Raw genomic sequence first — 21787 nt, 5'->3', positions numbered from 1 at the left:
CCTGAGTGGGTGGGAGGTCTCTGGCTGCCTTTGCTCCCCAAACTCCTTACCATAGCTGCTTTGCTGCCTGCTGGAGTATCCAAAAATGATCCAGGGCAGAAAGCATATGAGGCAGTAAGAAGGCAACCAGACAAGCTTCTGCCCTGCCCGCATAGTGCCAGCTCCTCTTAATGTATAAAAGATAAATATGGAGAGAGAGAAAAGATGTGGTGGTTGGTCTCCCCGGATGGGAGGACAGATGCAGGGTGACATACATGGACACTGGGAGAAGGGAACACAGAGATTGGAAGATAGCCTTCCCTACCAGAAAGACAAATGGAAGGAGTCCCACATCTCTCCTGGTTGAGGGGAGGAGGACAGAAAGGCCACATTGCACTATTCTCCAGGAAAAGAAGGATGAGATGAACCATGAAGATGCCAGAGAAGGAACTGGGCCTTCTCTTCTTCTGTAAAGATGCTATAGTACCTCTCCTTAAGAAGATAACTGCAAGTGGTGAATAGGAGATGTTGGGGGCTAGAGAATAGCAGGCCTACATTGGTTGAGACAAGTATCCAGGCTACTAGATGTTTTAATCTAAATCCTGAACCTTTAGAGGCCATGAAGAGAGCCATGAAGGAGGAGAGACTAAAGCATCAGAGAGCTCAAGGAAAATAAGGCTAGAAAAGAGGCTATTAGATTTAACTAGGAGGTGGTCCCTAGTGATAATCGTTAGAGAGCTCATAGTAAAGAGAATGAAGGAATCAGAGAATTTGAGGACATTTGGAGTAAACTAACTTGCTCAGACTTCAGAGTCAAAGGAAACAAGAATGATGGGCTATAGTTTGAGAAAATGGTGTGATCAAGAGAGGATTTCTTCAGGGTGAGGGATTACAAGGGTGTCCTTGAAATCAGAGAGGAAAGACCCAAGGGAAAAAAAGATTAATTGAGGATGAAGGTAAAGGAGGAAATGAAAGACAGTAAGATAAAGCACAAGTTTTCAAGTAGATCTAAGTATATGGGGAAGTAGGAGTAATAAGCTGTCTTTGAGTTACACAGAAACAAAAAAACATTGTACAAAAGTCAGAATTTCAAACCAGGGTAATTTAGTGTCCTGTAACTGTTCCTGCAACCTTTGAATAAAATTGGACATTATCTTTTACCTTGTGAATAAATCAGTTAATTTTCAGGCCAAACTAATCTTCCATACCAAAGTCATTGGGAATGACAAAGGGAACTAAAATGGGGCCTTATAACAGAAGATGGTTATAATCTTAATGTGGGAAAGTCCTTCACCTCTCCACAGTCTAGCTTAGTCTGACCATTACGCACTGCTATATTCTGAAGCGCGGTTGTCGTGTTTTGTGTCACGTGGTTCAGTGAAGTGACAGACAAATGACAAGTAAGGGCTTCAGCTGTGGCATGTCTTTCAAGTCCCTGTAAGATGCTACCTTCCCTCAAGTTTGAATAAGTAATTTCTATTCAGCAAAATGATTCCATATATATTATTTTGAAATACCTGTAGCAAAGATTATTTCCTACTTTTATTCGTAACTTGCATTGGATTATATTTGAATTCTTATCCAGGGCACCGTTCTGAATCCCTTACTCCCTTACATATATGGGTGAGTGCAAACATATCATTGCTTTATGGTCCCAAAGTATCTAAAAGAGTGTCATAAATGCACATGATGCCTCGAAATGCAGGATTTTACATTTGGATTTGGCTCTGATTTAGCTAGGGAGATATAAAAATCACACAGGGGCAGGCAGCTCTCTATTGAATAAGGCATCTGAGGAGGCTCACAGGCTGCATTTACTCTATCAAGTAGAACATATTACACTTCAGAAACATATGTCATGTATGCTGAATAACAGGTACATACAGTTGAAACCTCCCACAGTTGGTCAAACAAAGCCTCCAATTCTTTATCTCTGAATATATGTACATTAAATATAATGGGACTAGTTCAGACCTGGCTTAAACAGGCTTAAATCCTTGAAATTAATGGAGTTGTGCCCACACACATCAAGGCTGAATTTGGTCCAATACATCTAAAGTAATGGTTTGGGATTTTTTTGGAAGTCTGCAGTATTCTGGGAGACCAACAGTTTTGTGTGGAGGCACTACTAGCCCCTAATACACACAGTCATGGGGGGGATGGCCCTTATAAATGGCCCAGCCCACCTGTGACATTACTAATCTGATTAATCAAGTAGAAAGACTGAAGCAAGTCATGACTAAATCAGGACTCTGGGAAGGAAAACAGAGGTTTGTGATCAGTCACTGGGGCAACTGCAGGCCAGAGCTGCAGGGGGAGAGAGCCGCCTGCTGTGGTCCCCAGGGAAGGGAGTTGTGGCTCTCTTTGTTTTCCATTTCAGAAGGCAAAGAAAGTAGGACATGTCCTGCATCTTCTCCACATGCTCAGAGAACAGAAAGGGAGTCTCCCAGGGTAGAAGGACTGTGCCCAGCTTAGGATGGGTAGAAGAGTTTGGGTATTTGTTTTTTTGGAACTTTGTGATAATGAAGGGCTGTTACTGGATGAGACAGACTGTGTGGAATTATTCATTGACCCCGAAGAGGTGAAACAGAGGGAGAGTCCTGCAACGTGACCTCAGGTCACGAGGGGGAGCTCAGGAGGTAGCTGCCCTATTACACACATATTATCCTATTTTACTATATATCCTTTTCACAAAAAGCGCTAAGATTAGAACTGAGCCCTAAATTTTCTATGAAGGTAAAATGGTACTTCCTAAATCCCTAGATAAAATTAGCAGAAAGCTATCAGCCATTATACAGGACGAACCCAGAAAGCCTGGTGTAACACATTCTAATTCTCCATTTAACTTACTTGAAAACAGATCTATTGCAAGGCTGGTTTCTTAGCAGCAGTACCTTATACTACTTCATGGTACAACCAGGCCTGAGAGTAAGCTTGGAACAAGTAGTTGTGGCTACGCAGACCTTGTAATGCATTGCTGGGGATGAAGCATTGACTTCAGAGGGAGCACACACTACTCATTTAGCAGAGCACTTAGCAAAAAATTCATGCAGTAAGCAGGTATTGATGTGCCACTGTAGGAAGCCATACATTAGAGGTTAAGTTCCACCTACAATTAATATAGCTGAATGTGGGGCAGGAGATAAAGGCAGGAAATGGTGGCCTTAGAATGCAGTGCTGGATGAAAACTCACTGATATTTCCTTCAAGTGAGACAGAAGACCATCTAACTCGATAAACTGGAGCTGGAGTACATCCAAAGAGTCCTTCAAATGTGATCTTTCTTAGCAGCATTTTTGTGATTTTTTTATACAACTAAAGATTTTCCCCTATCTCTGGCACAAAGCAACAAGTTATTTCTATGTAAAAGTATAACTTTATTGAAAATGACTAAATTGTGTTTTCTCTTTCTTTAAACCTGGTCCTTTAAAATCTTTACAGACATATGGAATTGAATATATATTTATAGAAGCATTTTGTCTAATACAAGTCCTAAAAGTATAAAGCCGCTTTAATAATTTGCAGCTAGAAATGCAGTAGATATGAAAAACTCTAGTTATAACTAATTTTCAATGCTAAATCATGCTTGTGAAACTTTTAGATAAAGTATCTTAACTTTAAGTTCTTAGCAGGACTGTCATTTAAATCAGGTACTCAACCATATGTGGGAACAAAATCAAAAAGGGTAAGGCACAAAATGAGTTACGCCTAGCAAGGGACATAAAATAAGAAGACGTTTTTAAATACATTAGGAGCAAGAGAAAAACAAAGCACAGGGTAGGTCCTCTACTTAGTGGGGAAAGAGTACTAAGAACTGATGACATCATGAAAGCTGCGGTGCTTAGTGCATATTTTGCTTCAGTCTTCACTGAAAAGGTTAATTAATATTAACAACAAGGGGGAAAGAATGCAAGCCAAAAAAGGGAAAGAACAGGTTAAATAATATTTAGATAAGTTAGATGTATTCAAGTTGGCAGCTCTTGATGAAATTAATCAGAAAGTACATAAGGAACTAGCTGAAGCAATCTCAGAACCATTAGCAACTATCTTTCTCCTGGGGGATGGGTGAGGTCCCAGAAGACTGGAGAAGAGCAAACATAGTATCTGTCTTTAAAAAGTAGAACAAAGAGGACCCAGGGAACTATAGACCAGCCATCCTACTGGAAAGATACTGGCACAAATTATTAAACAATCAGCTTGTAAGCACCTGGAGGATAGTAGGTTTATAAGGAATAGCCAGCATGGATTTCTCAAAAACAGATTATGCCAAAATAACCTAATTTCCTTTTTTGACAGAGTTACTGGCCTAGTGGATAAGGGGGAAGCAGTAGATGTGATATATCTTGATTTTAGTAAGGCTTTTGACTGAGTCCCACATGACATTCTCATAAGCAAACTAAGGAAATGTGGTCTAGAAGAAATTATTATAAGATGGGTGCACAATTGGTTGAAAGACCAGAGTATTTATCAGTGGTTAGATGTCAGACTGGCAGGGTGAATCTTGAGGGGTCCCACAGAGGTCAGGCTTAGATATGGTCCTATTCAATATTTTCATTAATGACTTGGATAATAGAGTGGAGAGCATGCTTATAAAATTTGCAGAGGACACCAAGCCGGGAGGGGGTGCAAGCACTTTGGAGGACAGGATTATAATTCAACATAACCTTGACAAATTGAAAAACTGGTCTGAAATCAACAAGATGAAATGCAGAGAAGAGAAGCGCAAAGTACTTCACCTAGGAAGGAAAAATCAAATGCACAACTACAAAATATGGAATAACGAGCTAAAGGGTAGTACTGCTGAAAAGGATCTAGGGGTTACAAATGGATCACAAACTGAGTCAAAAATCTGATGCAGTTGTGAAAAAGGCTAATATTCTGCGGGGTGGGGGGTTTTTAACAGGAGTGTTGTATATAAGACACAGGAAGCAACTGTCCCACTCTACTTGGCGCTGGTGAAGCATCAGCTTGGAGTACTGTATCCCACTCTGGGTGCCACACTTTAGGAAGGATGTGGACAAATTGGAGAGAGTCCAGAGGAGAGCAACAAAAATAACAAAACATTTAGAAAACTTGACCTATGAGGAAAGGTTTAAAAAACGGGGCATGTTTAGTCTTAAGAAAAGAAGACTGAGGGAGGACCTGATAACAGTCTTCCAATATGTTGAGAGTTACTATAAAGAATGTGATCAATTGTTCTCCATGTCCACTGAAGGTAGGACAAGAAGTAATGGGCTTCATCTGCAGCAAGGGAGATTAGGTTGGACATTAGGAAAAACTTTCTAACTACAAAGGTAGTTAAGCTCTGGAACAGGCTTCCAAGGGAGGCTGTGGAAACCCCATCACAGAAGGTTTTAAAAACTGTTTGGACAAACACATGTCAGGGATGATCTAGGTTTACTTGGTCCTGCCACATCACAGGGGGCTGGACCTGATGCCTTCTTGAGGTCCCATTCAGCCCTACATTTCTATGATTCTAATAATCCATTATCTACTTGAAAAATATTCAGTTTTTTGCTCTGCCCAACTCCAGTTCTTATCTTGCTCTCAACTACTCTTCAAGCTGTCTCTTCTCACTGCAAATCAATGTATCCATTTTAGAGATTTAGTTCTTCTTTAAAAAAATCATGCAAAATTTACAAAGAAACAAACAAACAAAAAAATAGAATGTCGTGTAATAGTTGACTCAGGACTGACCTTTCCTCATGCCTAAACAATGGTTATTTCTCCACACATTCTGGTATGCTTACAAACAGCTAGTCTAGCCATTTCTTTTTATATTACACTTGTTTTTAAGTCTGGTTAGTTTATACTGTGCTTTATTCACAGAAGTACAAACAGGCATTTCCAAATTACTCTGTGCTGTCCAAAGCAAGCTCTGAAAACATTCTCAAATAGCAGTGGCTTGGCTCAGCTTTTTCCAGTTTGAGTTTCACACAGGCATTATGTTTTATTATTTATGAAACATCTAACGGAGGTTATTCTACCTTCCCTTGATGTCGCTTTTTGGTGCTCGGAATTTTTTTTCAAACCAGAAGAGAAAACAATAGAGCGGACACGTATCAAATTTTATATATAACTGTCAGCAAACTTGACATGATAGTTATTGCCAAGCATGGGGCCAATAGGAGATAAGATCATAATCACTGTGCACTTTACCGATGTGCTCTAATCAAATGTGGCAGATTTAGGATGTTCAGAAAAAACTATGCTAGAATCTCTAAGCAAACGCTAATGGAAAGGTTAATATGATGGTGGTTAGTGGACACCAGCAAAAGTGGTTTGTCACTAGGATTGAATTTAAACAAGACACATTCAAAATCTTTAGCTCAAGGTGGCAATAAAAATATAGAATGGGTTGGCTTAATACACTACTTCCTCTTTTTCTTTATTGTCTAGCTACTACTGGGTCCCAATAATTTGTTACACTACATGTGATACTTGGAAGCATCTGCAAAATTCATTTAATTGACAGAATAAATGGAAAATGTATTTTTATGCTAACAATACAGATTATACAAATGAATCCGGACAGTGATAAAATGTCTAGATTTCTACAAAGCAACTGCAAGAATTTATGACACACACATTGAAATGGGACAGTTTTAATATCCAAAACATTAATATACCTGCTAGTGAATGATCCTAAAGAAATCTAAATCGGAGAACAAAAGATATAAATATTTCCCTCTTCTTTTGTACACAATCAGACCCACACAAAAGTCGCATTTCTCAAATTAACCTATAGGGTTCTAACTGTGCTGCTCTTATTAATGCCAATGGGAGCTGAAGAGTCAAAGCTCTATCTATACATTTGTACTAAGAACATATAACTTTGAGTTGGTCTGATTCCCACTTAAAAGTGCTGAAAGGGATTTACATGTGCTCTGTGTTGCAATTTACATTTCAGTAGGATCACTTAACTATCAGTAAAATTAGTACAGTTGTCGTCACAATAATTATAGTGTTTAAGAACTGCACATTTGGAGATGGCACTATAGTCCTACTGCTGATAAAGCTCCTGATCAAGTTATTGTATGTGAATTTAGCCAGTGAGAAACTATAAAAAAGCTTAGTCATTCAAATAAATACATCAAGATGATAAAGTTGACATCAAAAGCTCTGAAAAATCACTGTAAAATCAACAGTGTTTACTTCAAGAAAGTGAGTGTTAAGTGAAGGTTGTATATTTTGGAGAACACAGACGGAAAACACCAACTTGTGTGCGTGTGAAAACAAAAACTTACACTACCCTTCCAAAAGGGGCTGTTTGTAGAAGCAGGGTTCACATTAATCAGTTCCTAACCATTTCATTTACAACCTTTCTAAAATTCATTTGCATAATGATAATCCGCATGTGGCAGGGTTTAAGTTATTTAAAACGGTGTTATATTTCACTGTTTAGTCTTGCTTCACCACTGCTTTAGCAGCGAATCCTTATGGAGTGTAATGCAGCTAATGAGGTAGCTTTTTAACTGAACAAACTGACAGGTCCCATATCTGCAGAGGCAGCTTGAAACCGTGCCCAACCTCTCGGCTTCCCAAGAGGCTTTTCAAAATTCAATAAATAACATCTGTAGGCGATGTTGGGTGCAGACCTAGCAGAGTGCGTCATAACACTGAGCTGGCAGAACAAAGAAACCATGACGACTGCCAAGTTTCCATGGCAACCACTGCGAGGCTTTGAGAGTATAATAGCACATCAATCACTGTCCAAAAGAACTTTATTATCAGCAAGAAAAAAACCTTTAGGATCTGTTTAGTGTGCAATTGTGGGTTAACTCACCTCAAAGCCTTGCTCTCTGGCTAAAGAGGCAGCTTCCTGAAATAATAAAAATAAAAAACAGTTAATTATAAAGTGCTAGATAATGAAGAAATAATACATTTTGAAACTCATTCAGGCCATCTTCTCTTTTACACAATTATCTCAGTATATCCATATACAGTTGCTCAATTTTGATATTTGCACCCCGCCCCATCCCCAGCAAGACAGCAGGGTATTATCAATGGACTTCACAAGTTACAATGAAGAAGGTGCAATGTATGTTTTTCTTCAAGCAGGCAAATTCACTTCTGGTTATAGTAACTTTAACAACCAACCCAGGCATATGGCTTTAAGATATATTCTTAATTAAAAAGCATCATGTCCCTATTTGTCTATTAGACTTCAGGATATATAGGTCATTAAGCCTTTTAAAAATCATTTGTCATCTACTGCGCATTAAAAAGATAGGATTAGATATTATTTAAACAAAATGAGATCAAACCTTTGTGGCAGAATCACATGAACATTTCTAAATACTCAGATGTCTTAATCACAGTGTCAGGCACTGTAACTATGTTCCTTTCCTCAAAGAGCAGAAGAAACATCAGGGAACCACAATGTCCTTGTTTCTTACCTATGTTAATTGCTCCAGCCATATCTTTTGTGTTTCAATGAAAGCAGAGACATAGAGGACGATAGCAATGTTATTTTCCTATCCACTTTCCAACTTAGCATAAGCAAATATTGCAGACAATTGTCAAGAGTCTTTACACCTTAACTTGCCTTCTTCCAAATTAACTTTGCCAAGTGATATTAATAGATGGATGGGTCTTGAGCTGGAATAGCAAGATGATCCAACTAAATTAAAACAACTACCATACCAAACCATTTAAGGCAGTGTACTTAAACATACTATCAGTATCTCTAGGACAGCTTTTGGTAATGCTTCACTTTTAAGCAGTACACTGGGGAGGGAAAAATACACATTTGTGAACCTACATAACCTGTCAATTTTTTGACAATTTAAGAACTTGAAGTGGATGTAATTGATTACAACAGTAAGGTCAGGTTAATAAAATGTGATAAGCTGAAAAGCACAACTCCTCAGGCTGCTCACTGCAGAAATATAAGGCCGCCCAGGTTAGTCTTAGCTGATGTTGACAGAAAAACTGAATCATGGTCCTGACAATTGGGTGCAGGCAAGGTTAGCCACTTTGACAATTTACTTACAATAGAATTCCTTCTTGTACATCACATAGTCAATGACATTTGCTAGCCAGGCTGTCAAGGAAGAGTGTAGGGTTCAAAGATATCATGCAGTGTTTCCTAAACCAGCATGTCATTAACAAAGCCTATACTCATATGAAAAAAGGAGTCTGCAAGCTTCTACTATAAAGTGATGCATGTACAATGAACTGCAATACAATCAGGAAAGGCTTAGATGGGACTGGGACACAGAAAAAGCAACAATGAGAAAAATAGAGGGGTGATAAGCTTCACAGAGAATATAAAAATGAACTAAAAACCATGTATTGTAGCCAGATTACATTTTTAACCTTGGTTTTTAGTTATAAAATTGAAATACGAAGTTATACTGATCTATCCCGATGGGCCTTAAAGAAGGCCCCAGAGCAACAAGACATTAACATCTGTGTTAAACTATTGTTTGGACAGGAAAGTGGATACCAGTACACTCTTACATCTGTGACGTGCAAACTATTGCAGTTAACAGTATTTTTATTTCCTTATATGGGAGAGAGACTTTAAGGAAATTCATCTTAATTTTCTGGAATTGGGCATTCTCATATAACACATGCAGCTTGAAAGCCCTGGCCCATGCACAAAAATGTGTAAGCACTTGAACAACACTTAAAACATATCTTATCTTCTGATTTTCCCCTCTTATAGCTTCATCTTTTATGCTGGTCTGCTATCTCTACAGCTACATAAGTGACGGTAGCTAGTTTATACAACCACAGATTTGTCTATAATGAACCTTCGATCTAAAGATGTTTGAAAGTACCACAGAGCAACAGCAGTGTTTGTCTCTCCCTTGACCAACAAAACCATCAAAACAAGTTGTCTTGTGGGCTTGATCAACACATGCAACTCCCTATGAAGGATCACACCCATTTAAAAATAACCTTAACCTTAAAGCCCTCATAGTACAGAAAATAGTAAAGCTCAAAACACAATACTGAAGATTTGCAGACTGGGTTTGCGGAAGAGTGAAAAATATTAGTTTTAGGGATAGTTCAAAGTAAATTAACCAAACAGAACTGGAGAGGATGACCCCATCATACCTTAATGGGGAGGAGAGGAAGAGGCATTGTCTGGCTTTCTGGGGGAAGGGGAATAGTGCTTTAGGAGTGGAGGGTGGGAGAGGGGCTCAGAAGCTGCTGCAAAAGTGGGAGTGGGTCAGTGAGGTGACACTGACTCACCCCCAGGGACTGGAAGGGCTGGGGAGTTGAAAAGGGGCAAGCCCAGTAGGAGAAGCCCCTTTTCTCCAGACCAGGCGGAGCAGCACTCACACTCCCTCCCCTTGACAAAATATCAGGTTTGGTCAGGACTTGCTGTGAGCATCACACTAGTCGCTCCTTTCTAGGGGGGCTGGGAAGGAATTTTTTCCTCACCACCAGACTGGCCTAGGTGGAGTGGGTTTTTTTGCCTTCCTGGGGGGCTTTATTACAGTGAGTAGGGAAGGGAGCTAGGTTATGATGTCGCAGCTCATTCTGTAAGTTTGGGGTGGATGTCCTGTGCAGGTACGCCATAGGGAAGGGCTACAGTTACCAAAGAAATGGCTTGGTAAAGGACTTAGAAAGGAGGTGTTTGTTAAAGGAGCGGAATGGGGGGGAGGTTTGGGGCTCCTGTGACTGGCACAGCAGGGAGCCCTTTCCTTATAGTACATCTTAACCCTTGTTTGAGGTGGTGGGAAGGTAAGGTCCCAGCAATTGGTTGGCTGGGGGACCCGGATGGAAAAAATGGGGGTTGGCGTAAGCCCCCATAGCTATTCAAATGACCACGGAGTTACCTGCACTGTAACTGTAGTCCCAGACATCTAACAATAAAGTTGCAGCCCGATTAAAGCCATATCAAGTGTCTCTTGTTGTTCTTTCAGTATAGCTGGACAATCTTTAGTTTCTATTCACAATAAGAGTGAAAGAGGAAACAAGCAGTCCCCATCTGTGCTGCCTCAGGGTGCCTCATACTGAGCTTCACATCACTAATGAAGTAGTCAGTTTAAAATCTAACCTTAGAGTGGTTGTAACATGTGGAGTCTGCTAGGGTTATGATAGCCAGTCAGGGCGTTCCCTCATGCAGGTGATAATCAGTATGATAATCACTATATTTACAGGCTTTCCATTTTATATCTGACATCAGGAGTCACAAAGAAGGAAGGATTAAGGAAATAAACAACCCACTCAGAGACTTTACTGCTCCCTGGAGAATGCAGCATCTTCATTCATGCATGACATGCGACAACATAAAGCAAAACAGCAACAAAACAGAATTTTCTTAGGAGGCTGGATAGGTTTTTTCCCCACTTTTGATAAACTTTCACTAACTCATATTTTCACAACACAACACTTACTTTTATAAAAGCTTCATTGTGTGCTCATTCAAACTATGATATATATTTATAATCATCAGACTCTCATTTATACCATCTTTGTATTGCCTATCACAACAGATTTGTTACGGATAGCCCAAACTAGAAATAGAACTGGTTTAACAATAATGCATCATCAAGTTGGGAAAAACATTCCTTAGTAGTACATGGAAATTCACACTGTAAAACTGTGTGTACAGGGCAGTTTAACTTGAATAACACTGTATCACTAAAATTAACACTGAACAGTTTACACAGGAAAGGAGAGATAAACTAAAGAGATAACAATAAAAAACGACAACTTCCTTTAGTACCTACCACTGCTATTATACTACATCTCTTTTGCTAGCTTAAAACCATTTACACGTTTGCATGTATTTTATTGCTGTTAGTTTCCTAGTATTTATTAAGTGGAGCTGTCTATAATCTGGACTGAAACTAATTGTATCGTGGCTTGTTAAAATTCCGAGGCTTTTTATAACCAATAATATAAAACTATTTGTTTATGAATAAACAGAAACATATCCTCCAAACACAAGTTTAATTAACCTCGACTTTGTTATGGCTATTTAACCCCCTGTTCAGCAAGAATTTTATGATTACAGAGCTAGATGGTTCAACTATCAATGACTGTATGTTCTCTTTGCCATAACAAACACTAGGTAAACTACATATTACATTTTCCTGGCATACTGAGTTCTTTTTTTATTGGTACCAAGGTTATATGGTGTCTTGATTAAATTATATTCAAAACAGTAACAAAATGCATGCCGGATTAAATTGAATTAATTTAGGCCAATATAAAACTCATACAATTCTCTTCAACAGCATTTAAAACTATGTATTGCTGAAATCAAGTGACAAGACCTTCCAAAAAGTGCCAGCAATGGTATTATCTACATTATGCATTTTGACTTTTAAGCCTGCAAAAATATCACAGCAAATCAAATTGCATTTTGTTGCTAAAACCAACACTATGTCATAAATAAATTATAAAACAGCAGGAAACAATAACCTTGCACATGAATGCGTTTTCAATAATTATACAAGATCGCAAATGCAGGGGATGCACAACCTAACCTTTCCTCAAAATCCTTCTTGAAGGAAGGAATATCTCACTGAACACCATAAAACCCAGTCACTTTTACCTACGTTTCTCTCATAAATTTGCCATGGTAGAATACTGACTATTAATGAGGGAGTTCTCACTGCCACACCTGTAAATCTGCACACCCATCATGGAAGGTCACGGATACAGCATTTTCTGCCTACATTTGCTTACAGTTTTATAAGTGGTACCCTCCATTTCCTTTGGGAAGACAAACCAGCAGCATATCAGTAGATTCTGGAACATGAATAATTTTAAAGCCTCCTCCCCCATAGAACGGTTTTAGAGTATTAAAATGCTTTTCCCAAATCCAAGTGGATTATGAGCAACAAAACTTTAATGGATCCTTAAAACCACTAAGATCATGCAGTTTGAGTCTGCATTTGGCAGACCCACTCATTCACTATTTTACTCCCACTAATATCTCATTTAAACACTTCTTGAATGATGTCTCTATCATATTATCTAGCAATCCATAGCATGGCCAAATTGCTCTTTCTTTTAAAAATTTCTAAAATCTAAACTTTCCCTTCTTTACCTTCAGGCTATTGCTCCTTGCACTATCAGCTTCTGAGAGTTGTGAATTATTATTTTCTTTCATTTATATTGTTTCCTTGAGGGTATTAAAGACTATGATCACCTCCTCAGAGACTTCTCTTTTTTCTACACCATAATCATTTAGTCTTCTCAGTCTCTCCTACTAATTCTCCTCTAATCCTTGTATAACTTTGTCTTCTTTGAATTCTCTCTTGTTTTTCTACATCTCACCTTGTCCGCCATAATGAAATGCTAGTAGCATAAAATTTTACTAAAGTGAAACCCTAATTATCTAAATGGAATGGAGGACAAGAAAGTAATATAAATAAATAGGGATGCAGTTAAGAGAGAGAGTTTTTAACAAATGATGCACTTTGGAAGTTGGATTTTCTATCAGGGGTTTTTCTGATAGACATGGTTCAGACAGTCTAAGTTTTGCTGTAGTAATGACACACTACCTTTGAGCTAAGTGGTTAAAAAGTATATCCATGATATAGACACTCATTTATTTTGCCCAAAATCCCTGTAAATTTTTTTTAAAAATAAATAAATAGAAGAAATCAAACACATTTGAGTATGCTTTGGTCACAACGCATCACAGACGTGTCAGACATGAAGCTCTACTCAAGAATGAGTGTATGCAGAAAGATTTGTCCCTCCTGGATGTTGTAAACTAGGGAAAAAATAGCCCACCTCTTTCTCTCCTACATCATTCTCTGACCCTTGCTAGCAGTCCCCTTCCACATGGATTAATGCTTAATTGCACACACCATTGCTTTCTCTTTCCTCACTCCATGAATTAAAGCAAACTACAAACAAATAAATGCTCAGCTTCCAGGTTTGCAATCCAGCTGGCCTCTCCCTTTGTGTATACTGCAAACTTCAAAGGTGCTGAGCTGCCTTTGACTTCAGTGGGATATCTGGGTGCTCAGCACTTCTGAAAATCAGGCACCTTTTTGCTGAAGACTTTTTTCCCCTCTTATGGAAGGTGGTAACTTTCCTCACACTTATGTAGAAACCTGGTCTCTAAGAATACTGCTATCAAGAGCACCAAGAGTCCCTTGCATGTGCCTCTCTTGTAACAGACGCATCATTGTGTGGGAGTTAAACTTGTCTTTGAGTAGGGGGTGAAGTTTTTATTAAATGCCTCAGTAAGCTGTGCCACATTTTCCACTCTTTCAACTGCAGACCAGGTCACACTATTAAATACGATCCTAGAAATGGCATCTGTCTTAATGCATAAAAAGGATAACAGCTTTCTGGTTGCTATGTTTTGGAATATAACAAAGACATCCTACATACATCACCAACTCCATGACATACTTCTTGGTAGGGGTTTTTTTATACCAAACCTGACTATTCTATAAAGCACATAAAAAACTTCATAATATGATCTGTTCTTACAACTCACTTCACTGTATAATGTGCTACATTATAATGTGCATAATATGTATGATGTCTTCATTTTATTACCTGTCCTGCTCTCAAATGAGGAGCAGTAACAGCAAACCACATACCTTAATATGATGAATTAATAGGATGCAAGAGCCACGATTAACCTTACATCATGTAGTTAGGAGCGATGCCATGACTGTGTAATAGCAATCAAGAAGTATAAGCAAGTAGATATATGTTTAAGATCATTTATGTTTGATTAAGGAAGGTACATATTACTGAGTTGTAGCTGATATTTCAAATAAAAATAGATTTAAAGTATACTAATGATATTAGCGCAATTAAGATGAGCATTCTGATTACTTGGCATCTGGGTATAGATATTTTAAAACAAGAATTCTATGAAGTGTCCACCAGTGTCCACACGGCACCCTGACATTTAAAAAAGGATAGATATACAGTTTATGTGGCAGATCCTCAGTTGGGTGTAAACTGTCATAATGCTATTCACTTCAATGGAGCTATTACAATTTACATGACCCAAGGACCTGCCTCCATATACTTTCTTTAATGGCAGCAGTAAACTTGTTGTGAATAGTGACAACAACATGTATTTTCACATCAATCCAGTTTAATGCAATTACCAATAGTTATTTACAACACAAAACATTGGTCTATTCTATACAGACTTTTACTTGGTTGCAATTTGGTTTAGGCAGACATTCCTTTTAGGTCAGATAGTACCACATTCCATTGTATCAAAACAATACATCCTCCTAAACCTTTATAAAAACTGCCCATTTATAAAGGGTACTCAGAACTCAGCAGCAAAGAAATATTGTTCCAGAATTTTTAAAAATTTCTTTAGAAAGGGAGAGACGGAGAGCTTGGGAGCAGAGGGGAAAAGAAAGAAAGGGAAACATCAAGCATATCTTCTTGAAGCAAATATGTATCTGATAAAATTCTCATGCAGTTGGTAAAGTTTGATCCATACTTGGAGATGCTTCCTGGGAGTACAATGCTTCAAAATATTTTGCCCCTTGACAAATATGAGAGATTCATCTAAAAGATTTCTCTAGTCAGGAGCATACAACTGTTCACATTTTCAGACAAGGGATCAATAAAAGCTGGTCACAGACTGGGCGGCTCCTGCATAGAGCCTGAGAACCATCACTATAATCTCTGAAAAAGTGCATACCCACCACTATATATTACAGATTAAAGCACATCTGGCATTAACTGGATGAAATACTGAAAACTTTTACCTTTCCTGCGAGCAGTGTCAGATCCCAAAGTTATCTTAGTTCATAGAGGCTAGCAGGGATGCACATTATGCCCTATATTGTTGTCTCAAATTGTCCCACTGCTGCTACAGAAACTGACCAATTCATAAAGTACATGGGTTTCACCAAATGAGGGGAAAAAAATCAGTTTAGAACATGTGAAAACACTATGTGGGACAAGAGCTGCAATGTGCACATTATTTCGTAGTGTTCTACCGGAGGGAGTGATTTGTGAGGGCCCATTTAGAAAATAATTAAAACTTTGTTTCCCATATCAGCCTTGGCAAGGCTCAAGCATCTTTATTACCTATGCATCATCATCAACTGTTTTCTTATTCAGGTTATTACTAGAATTGTAGTGGCTGTCAGAATCTTCTGGCAAAATAATAATTAATAATAATAATAATAATAAAAGTCACTCAGAGTCAGAGGCTTAATGCCATTACAAGGTCTGCAACAGCTGCAATAGTGATACACTTCTGAGCCATTTTGAAATTTTATGATGAATAAAGAGCTATTACTTATATCTCTACTTTACACCCTAATCTAAGGAACAGCACTATTTATGCCTCTCTTCACTGTATCTCAACTCGTATGCTTCTGGTATCAAATTAGCTACATCATATTACCTTAAATTGTCCATTTGTCTATATGAATGCATCTGTCTCTAATTAAAAATAAATGCAGAAGGGGGAAAAAGATAAATGCCTCTTGCTTAATCCACAGATCAAGTAAACAAAATAAAGATGGAAACAAATATGTTAAAATCAAGTAGATAGGGTATTAGGGGAGATAAGGAATTAATAAATGTATAAAAATGAAAGATGTCCAGGATCTTTTGAAATCTATAATGCTGGCCCTTGGATTCTCTCAGTCTGTAATCTGAAACCTCCTGTATTATTTCCTGGCTGAGGGATGACAAACAGAAATAAAGGACTGCATCACTTTCAACAAGTCCTTCTGTGATTGCAGGCACTCAAACTGGCCTGAAATCACTGGCCTGAAATTACAGCAATCTTAGCTGAGGAAAATGATTAGGTAGTTCTAAAACTGCTGTGATGTAGCAGGACTTGCAGATCACATATTGTCAACTGAACACCTAAAAGGTTAATAGATTTTTAGCAGTAAAAGCAAGATGTTTGATATACATTGTTTGTATGATGTCATGTGTGGCCATTTAGAATTATAACTAATGGCTATCGCATCAGGAACCCTACAAAGAACAGGGGGTGAACGATCACATAACTCTCTTTCTGTGCTAGGTTTAACTGCTCAGCTAACTCCTATCAAAAAAATAAAATTGACCGCCCCATCTGTCAGCAAGAGTCCTGACTTTTTACTGATATTAACAGTACTGATTTTACCTTTTTAAAGTTAATTTGAATTCAGTTGACTTAGACATTCTTATTATAGAGAATTTGTTATGCCAGTGCCTGTTAACTTAGTCTGTACATTTTTTGTAGCTCTCTCTGAAAACCCCACTTAAATTTCATGGCTTCTGTTGCACTTTACAGGTTTGGCTACTACAGTTATACCCACATGGTATGTCTACACTGCAATTTAAGCCCCATATTAGTAGAACTCGACTTAGCAGACCCTGGGCTTGTTAACTTAGGGCTTGAGCCTCTACACTCATTTTGGAACCCCAGGTTAGGAATTGATGAACCATGGGTCCCAACCTGGGGCTCCAGGGTCTGCACTGTATTATGTGGGCCTGAGTCCAACCACACATATTCCAGCTTTCCTAGTGCCCTCCCAAAACGTGGCCACTCTATCCCTTTGTTCATGGTGCAATGTGGGAGAACTTGACTGTTCACCAAACTTGACTATCCAGAGGACAAAGAAAGTTGGCCTGTGGGATACTTTTGGTCAACTCCCAGAGCACAAGTCCAGTGAGGCTGCATCTACATTGCAAAGCAATAGGGCTCGAACCCTGGGTTCCAGCTTGACTCGGGCTTGGACCCTTCACCCCGTGGATTCCTGGGAAGCTGAGTCTGAGCCCTGGGTTAGCATGATATGTTTGTAGACAGAAAGGGGGATAGATTGTCAAACCCAAATGACAACACCCACAAGTAGCACTAAAGGTTTTGATAGGAAGTGGACTTCAGTCTACAGATTTATTTCAATAAGGCCAATAAGGGTACATCTACACTGCAATTAAAAACCCGTGGTTGGCCTGTGCCAGCTCACTGGGGCTCGCAGGGCTTGGGCTGCAGAGCAGTTTAATTGCAGTGTAGATGTTTGGACTTGGGCTGGAGCCCAGGCTCTAGGATCCTGAGAGGTGGGAGGGTCCCAAAGCTCAGACTGCAGCCTCAGCCAGGAAGTCTACATTGCAGTTAAACAACCCTGCAGCCCAAGCCCTGGTAGCCTGAGTCATCTGGCACGGGCAACTGTGGGTTTCAAATTGCAGTGTAGATATACCTTAAGTTCCTACCAACCGTGGACAGATGTGAACAAGAAACAAAAGGCTCTGTATCCCATTAGTGATTTCTTCAGACACCTAGTCACCTTCTCATATGATTTGAATTTAATTATCTTTTTGAAAAATTGGCTTAGGTAAAAAGATAATGTCTATTCTGCCAGCTGGTTTTCTGCTCTCATATGCGAAAATAGGATATTTTCAGGAAAAAAATGGGTTCAGCATTCCTACGCTGAAAAGGAAATGAGGATACTTCTCACCATGCCCTTTCTAATTTGAAGGCACATCTCTTTTGCCAGTAAAAACAAATTGTAAACTGTAAAAAGCAAAAAAAACTGAATCACTGTCTGGCGAAAAAAAAAGTATACTTACTAATTAACTTGTTTTAAGTTTTAAAAATAAAACTCAACCATGTTAAAATTACTTTCCTGTATAAATAAGCATGTGATGTTTCACCTAATACTTGGTAATGTAATTCACCTGGCAAACAAAATTCATACAATTTATCAAAGATATGGGTAGTTACAGGCACATAGTCTTGAAGAGTGTCACATTGGTGATTTCGTACAATGTGTGTTCCTTCACCTGATGTGATCTTTTCAGGAACTCTGCTCAGAGCTGTACTGGATTTTTTTAAAGATATATGGCAATATGAATAAACATATCTGACATAAGTGTTTCTGCATGTCAGTACCTTGATAACATTTGATATCCTTGTCTTTACTTTTCCAAATGCAGAGTGTTTCTTGTAGCTCAACAAAATGAGAACTTCAGGTAATTGTATGTGAGGGCATCAGATCCCTTTCCTATAGGGTGTATTCTTTACTTTTATTTTCATGCCTATATCCCCTACACCAGATTCTTACTGTGGATTTTCATTCTCCAGACCACTTCCTAGGAGAAAGATCAGATTTTCTTATTAAAAATATTGTATTCTGCTGACCATCAAGAAGAACTCTGCAGACCACTGGTTCTCTATGGACTATCGTTAAAGACCACTAGGTTAAAACAACATTAATCTTAGACAGTGATAACCAAATTATAACTATAAATGGCTTTGTTAATATAGTTTTAAACTTTTAATTGATTAGTTTACCTTTTCTGTTAAAAATACCATTTCATGTGTTACCTAGTCATAAAAATGTTAAAGTTCAAATATATTTTTCCTACAGTTTAATGAATATGAATATTGCACTAACTTATTCCACAGATTGTAAATCTGTGTGGTTAACTTTTAACTCTAGGATGAAAATGAAAGGTTTGGGCTTAATTCACATAAAAATATTAAGGATGACTTAGTTATGGGCACAGATGCGCTACAAAGGGGGAGACTTGGTTTAAGTCCAAATTAAACTCTTTAATTTTCGGATGTGACGAGGACTGGCAATATTACAGAAGCTGACCTCCAAGCCTCTACGAAGTAAGGAAACAACTGCAGGAACACCACTTGTTTGAAATTGTCACTTGCATCGCTTTCTTTGCAGCAGTGTAACACATTCACAGAACAACACACTTTCTGACATTTTGGTACATATATCTTCAGCTTGCCTGTCAGCTTTGATAATATCAGATAACAGATTTGATCCAGCACTACAATTTGAACCACTTATCATTTCAGTTTCTCCCCCGCTATATTTAAAATCTTCCATTTATTTTAGACTCTGTCATACTATCACCATTTTCTTTTCTTTTTTCTTTAATTACTGGGATTTACAGATTAGTCCTGCAGTATATATAGATGACATGCTTACACTGTTCAAGATTTATCCCCCACTAGGTGACATGATAACTGAAAAACTATAAATCGTCTTCAAACTGAAATTAAAATTTTTAGATTAGCTTTGGATTTAATGGCTCCTTCAGTCTCTCTATGTACTTACATGGCCCCATCACCATAGCATCTGAGCACATCCCAAGCATTTAAAAATGGAAATAATCTCTCTCTCTTTTCCTGTTCTTGCCTGTAGTATAAATAGCTTAATTAGAATGTTTGCTTCTTATGTATTATAGGGGGTGCTGATAGCAACCCCTATATTTAGGATGCCTAACACTTTTCACTATAAAAGATTCATGTGACCTTTTATTAAGAAGCTGTACTACCTCCATTTTTTGCAGCAGATGTTTGAAATTTAGCAGGGCGAAAGCCCTGGGACCAAAGAGTTGCCTATTCCTTGTCCCATGTCTTTCATTTGTATTGTCAGCAAAATTTTGGCAACATGCCAAAAATAAAGTAACTCATTATGAATATTCTTAAAGGACAATCCTGCGCTGCCAAAGCACCAGCACCGCCACACTGCCTTGGGAACCCAAAGAGAAAAGGGCCTCATTTGTGGTGGTGAGGGAGAAAGAGAGAGCCAGGCTGGGATCTCTTTGCCTGTTTTATAGGAGTGGCATAGATTTATAGAAATCCCTTGTGTTTGCATCGCTCTGTTCTAAAACTGTCCTATTCAAAACTCCCTAAAAACATCTGAGAAAAATTTTGGGGCTCACATAATACAGAAATATATTACAAATACCTAGTTATGAACACCAAAACAAAATAGAAAAGCAGAACTTGCATAGGTCGGTGCATCTGCATTAAAAGTCAAGACTATGGTCCTCTCCCATTTTCCTAGACATCTGTTAAAGTTTCAATCTCATCATCATCATCTTTTTTTGCTTCCAGTGAGGAGAAATAGATTATTTTCCCTCTCATTTATGCTTTCTGAGGGTCTTGAATGATGTCTGCTGTGCCATGTTTTAGAAATGTTTCCCTGATCACAGATTTATATTATATAAAAGAAACACACAACCCCACCCCAGACACTTCACCCATAACTTGACCGGCTCACATGATCAACAGTTGGACATTACACAGAAGATACTGTATTGAAAATACTGTTTTTTTGGTAAATAATATTGAACCAGTTCTTTTCAAACCTGGCATCTGTCCAAAGCACATATGGAACATTAAACATAACCATAAAATTTTATGTGCCAGATTTGACTAGGGTCCTAGGCTCTAACTTATATTTTCTGCATTTTGATGGAAGACTAGCTGCATTTCATAAAGTTACATCATAAGGATCCTGTTCTCCTAACACTTATACCCCAGACAGCTGGACTTGGAAAGTAATTTTTAAGTACAAGAGCCAAGTAATTCAGTAATTATTCTTGTGTTGTGAATCTCCCAGGGATATTGCCATGTACTGAGGACACTAGAGGAAGATGTATCTCCAACAAAAGGGTGGGGACCTGGGTGTTCCCATCCCCATCAATGAGCCTGCTACATATGGTCTCTCAATGAACTTAATACTATAGTTGCCTCCAATAATATTCCATAGTATTTAAATAAGTGTATGTACACAATTAGAGCTGCCCCTGGTGTCTGAATATATCTCAGGTTGAATTGTTTTTCTCCCTCCACTTGCTCACAGCAGCCAGGGAACTAAGTGATGGCAATTGCAACACTCAATTCCATTACGTAAACACATCTTCCTTGCCAAATTCTCCTGCAGTGCTCCCACTTCAAGAAATGAGTCTAGCATTTGGTGATGTACTGTACCAGCAGTTCTCTTTCATGTGACAGAAAATTATGTCCTCTTCTCCTGGCTGAGGAGGAGCATGTGTGTGAACATGTCCTAGGGAGTCCACCCCAGACCATGTGGCTGGACCACCAGCAGAGGGTAAGGAAGGAATACTATATTCAAGTA

At 38.5% G+C, this 21787-nt stretch overlaps 1 protein-coding gene across 5 annotated transcripts in view; it reads right to left on the bottom strand.

Moving 5' to 3' along the window:
* ADK (adenosine kinase) overlaps positions 1–21787 on the bottom strand; it is a 568464-nt gene that overhangs the window by 81285 nt on the left and 465392 nt on the right. For all 5 annotated transcript variants that reach the window (XM_074958637.1, XM_074958633.1, XM_074958635.1 and 2 more), the window contains one exon: positions 7765–7800. In XM_074958637.1, coding sequence (XP_074814738.1) covers positions 7765–7800 — 36 coding nt within the window. The remainder of the gene's footprint in view (positions 1–7764; positions 7801–21787) is intronic.

Source organism: Natator depressus, chromosome 7 (genome assembly GCF_965152275.1).
Source record: "Natator depressus isolate rNatDep1 chromosome 7, rNatDep2.hap1, whole genome shotgun sequence".
Classification (NCBI taxonomy): Eukaryota; Metazoa; Chordata; order Testudines; family Cheloniidae; genus Natator; species Natator depressus.
This window is presented reverse-complemented; position numbering and strand designations above follow the sequence as displayed.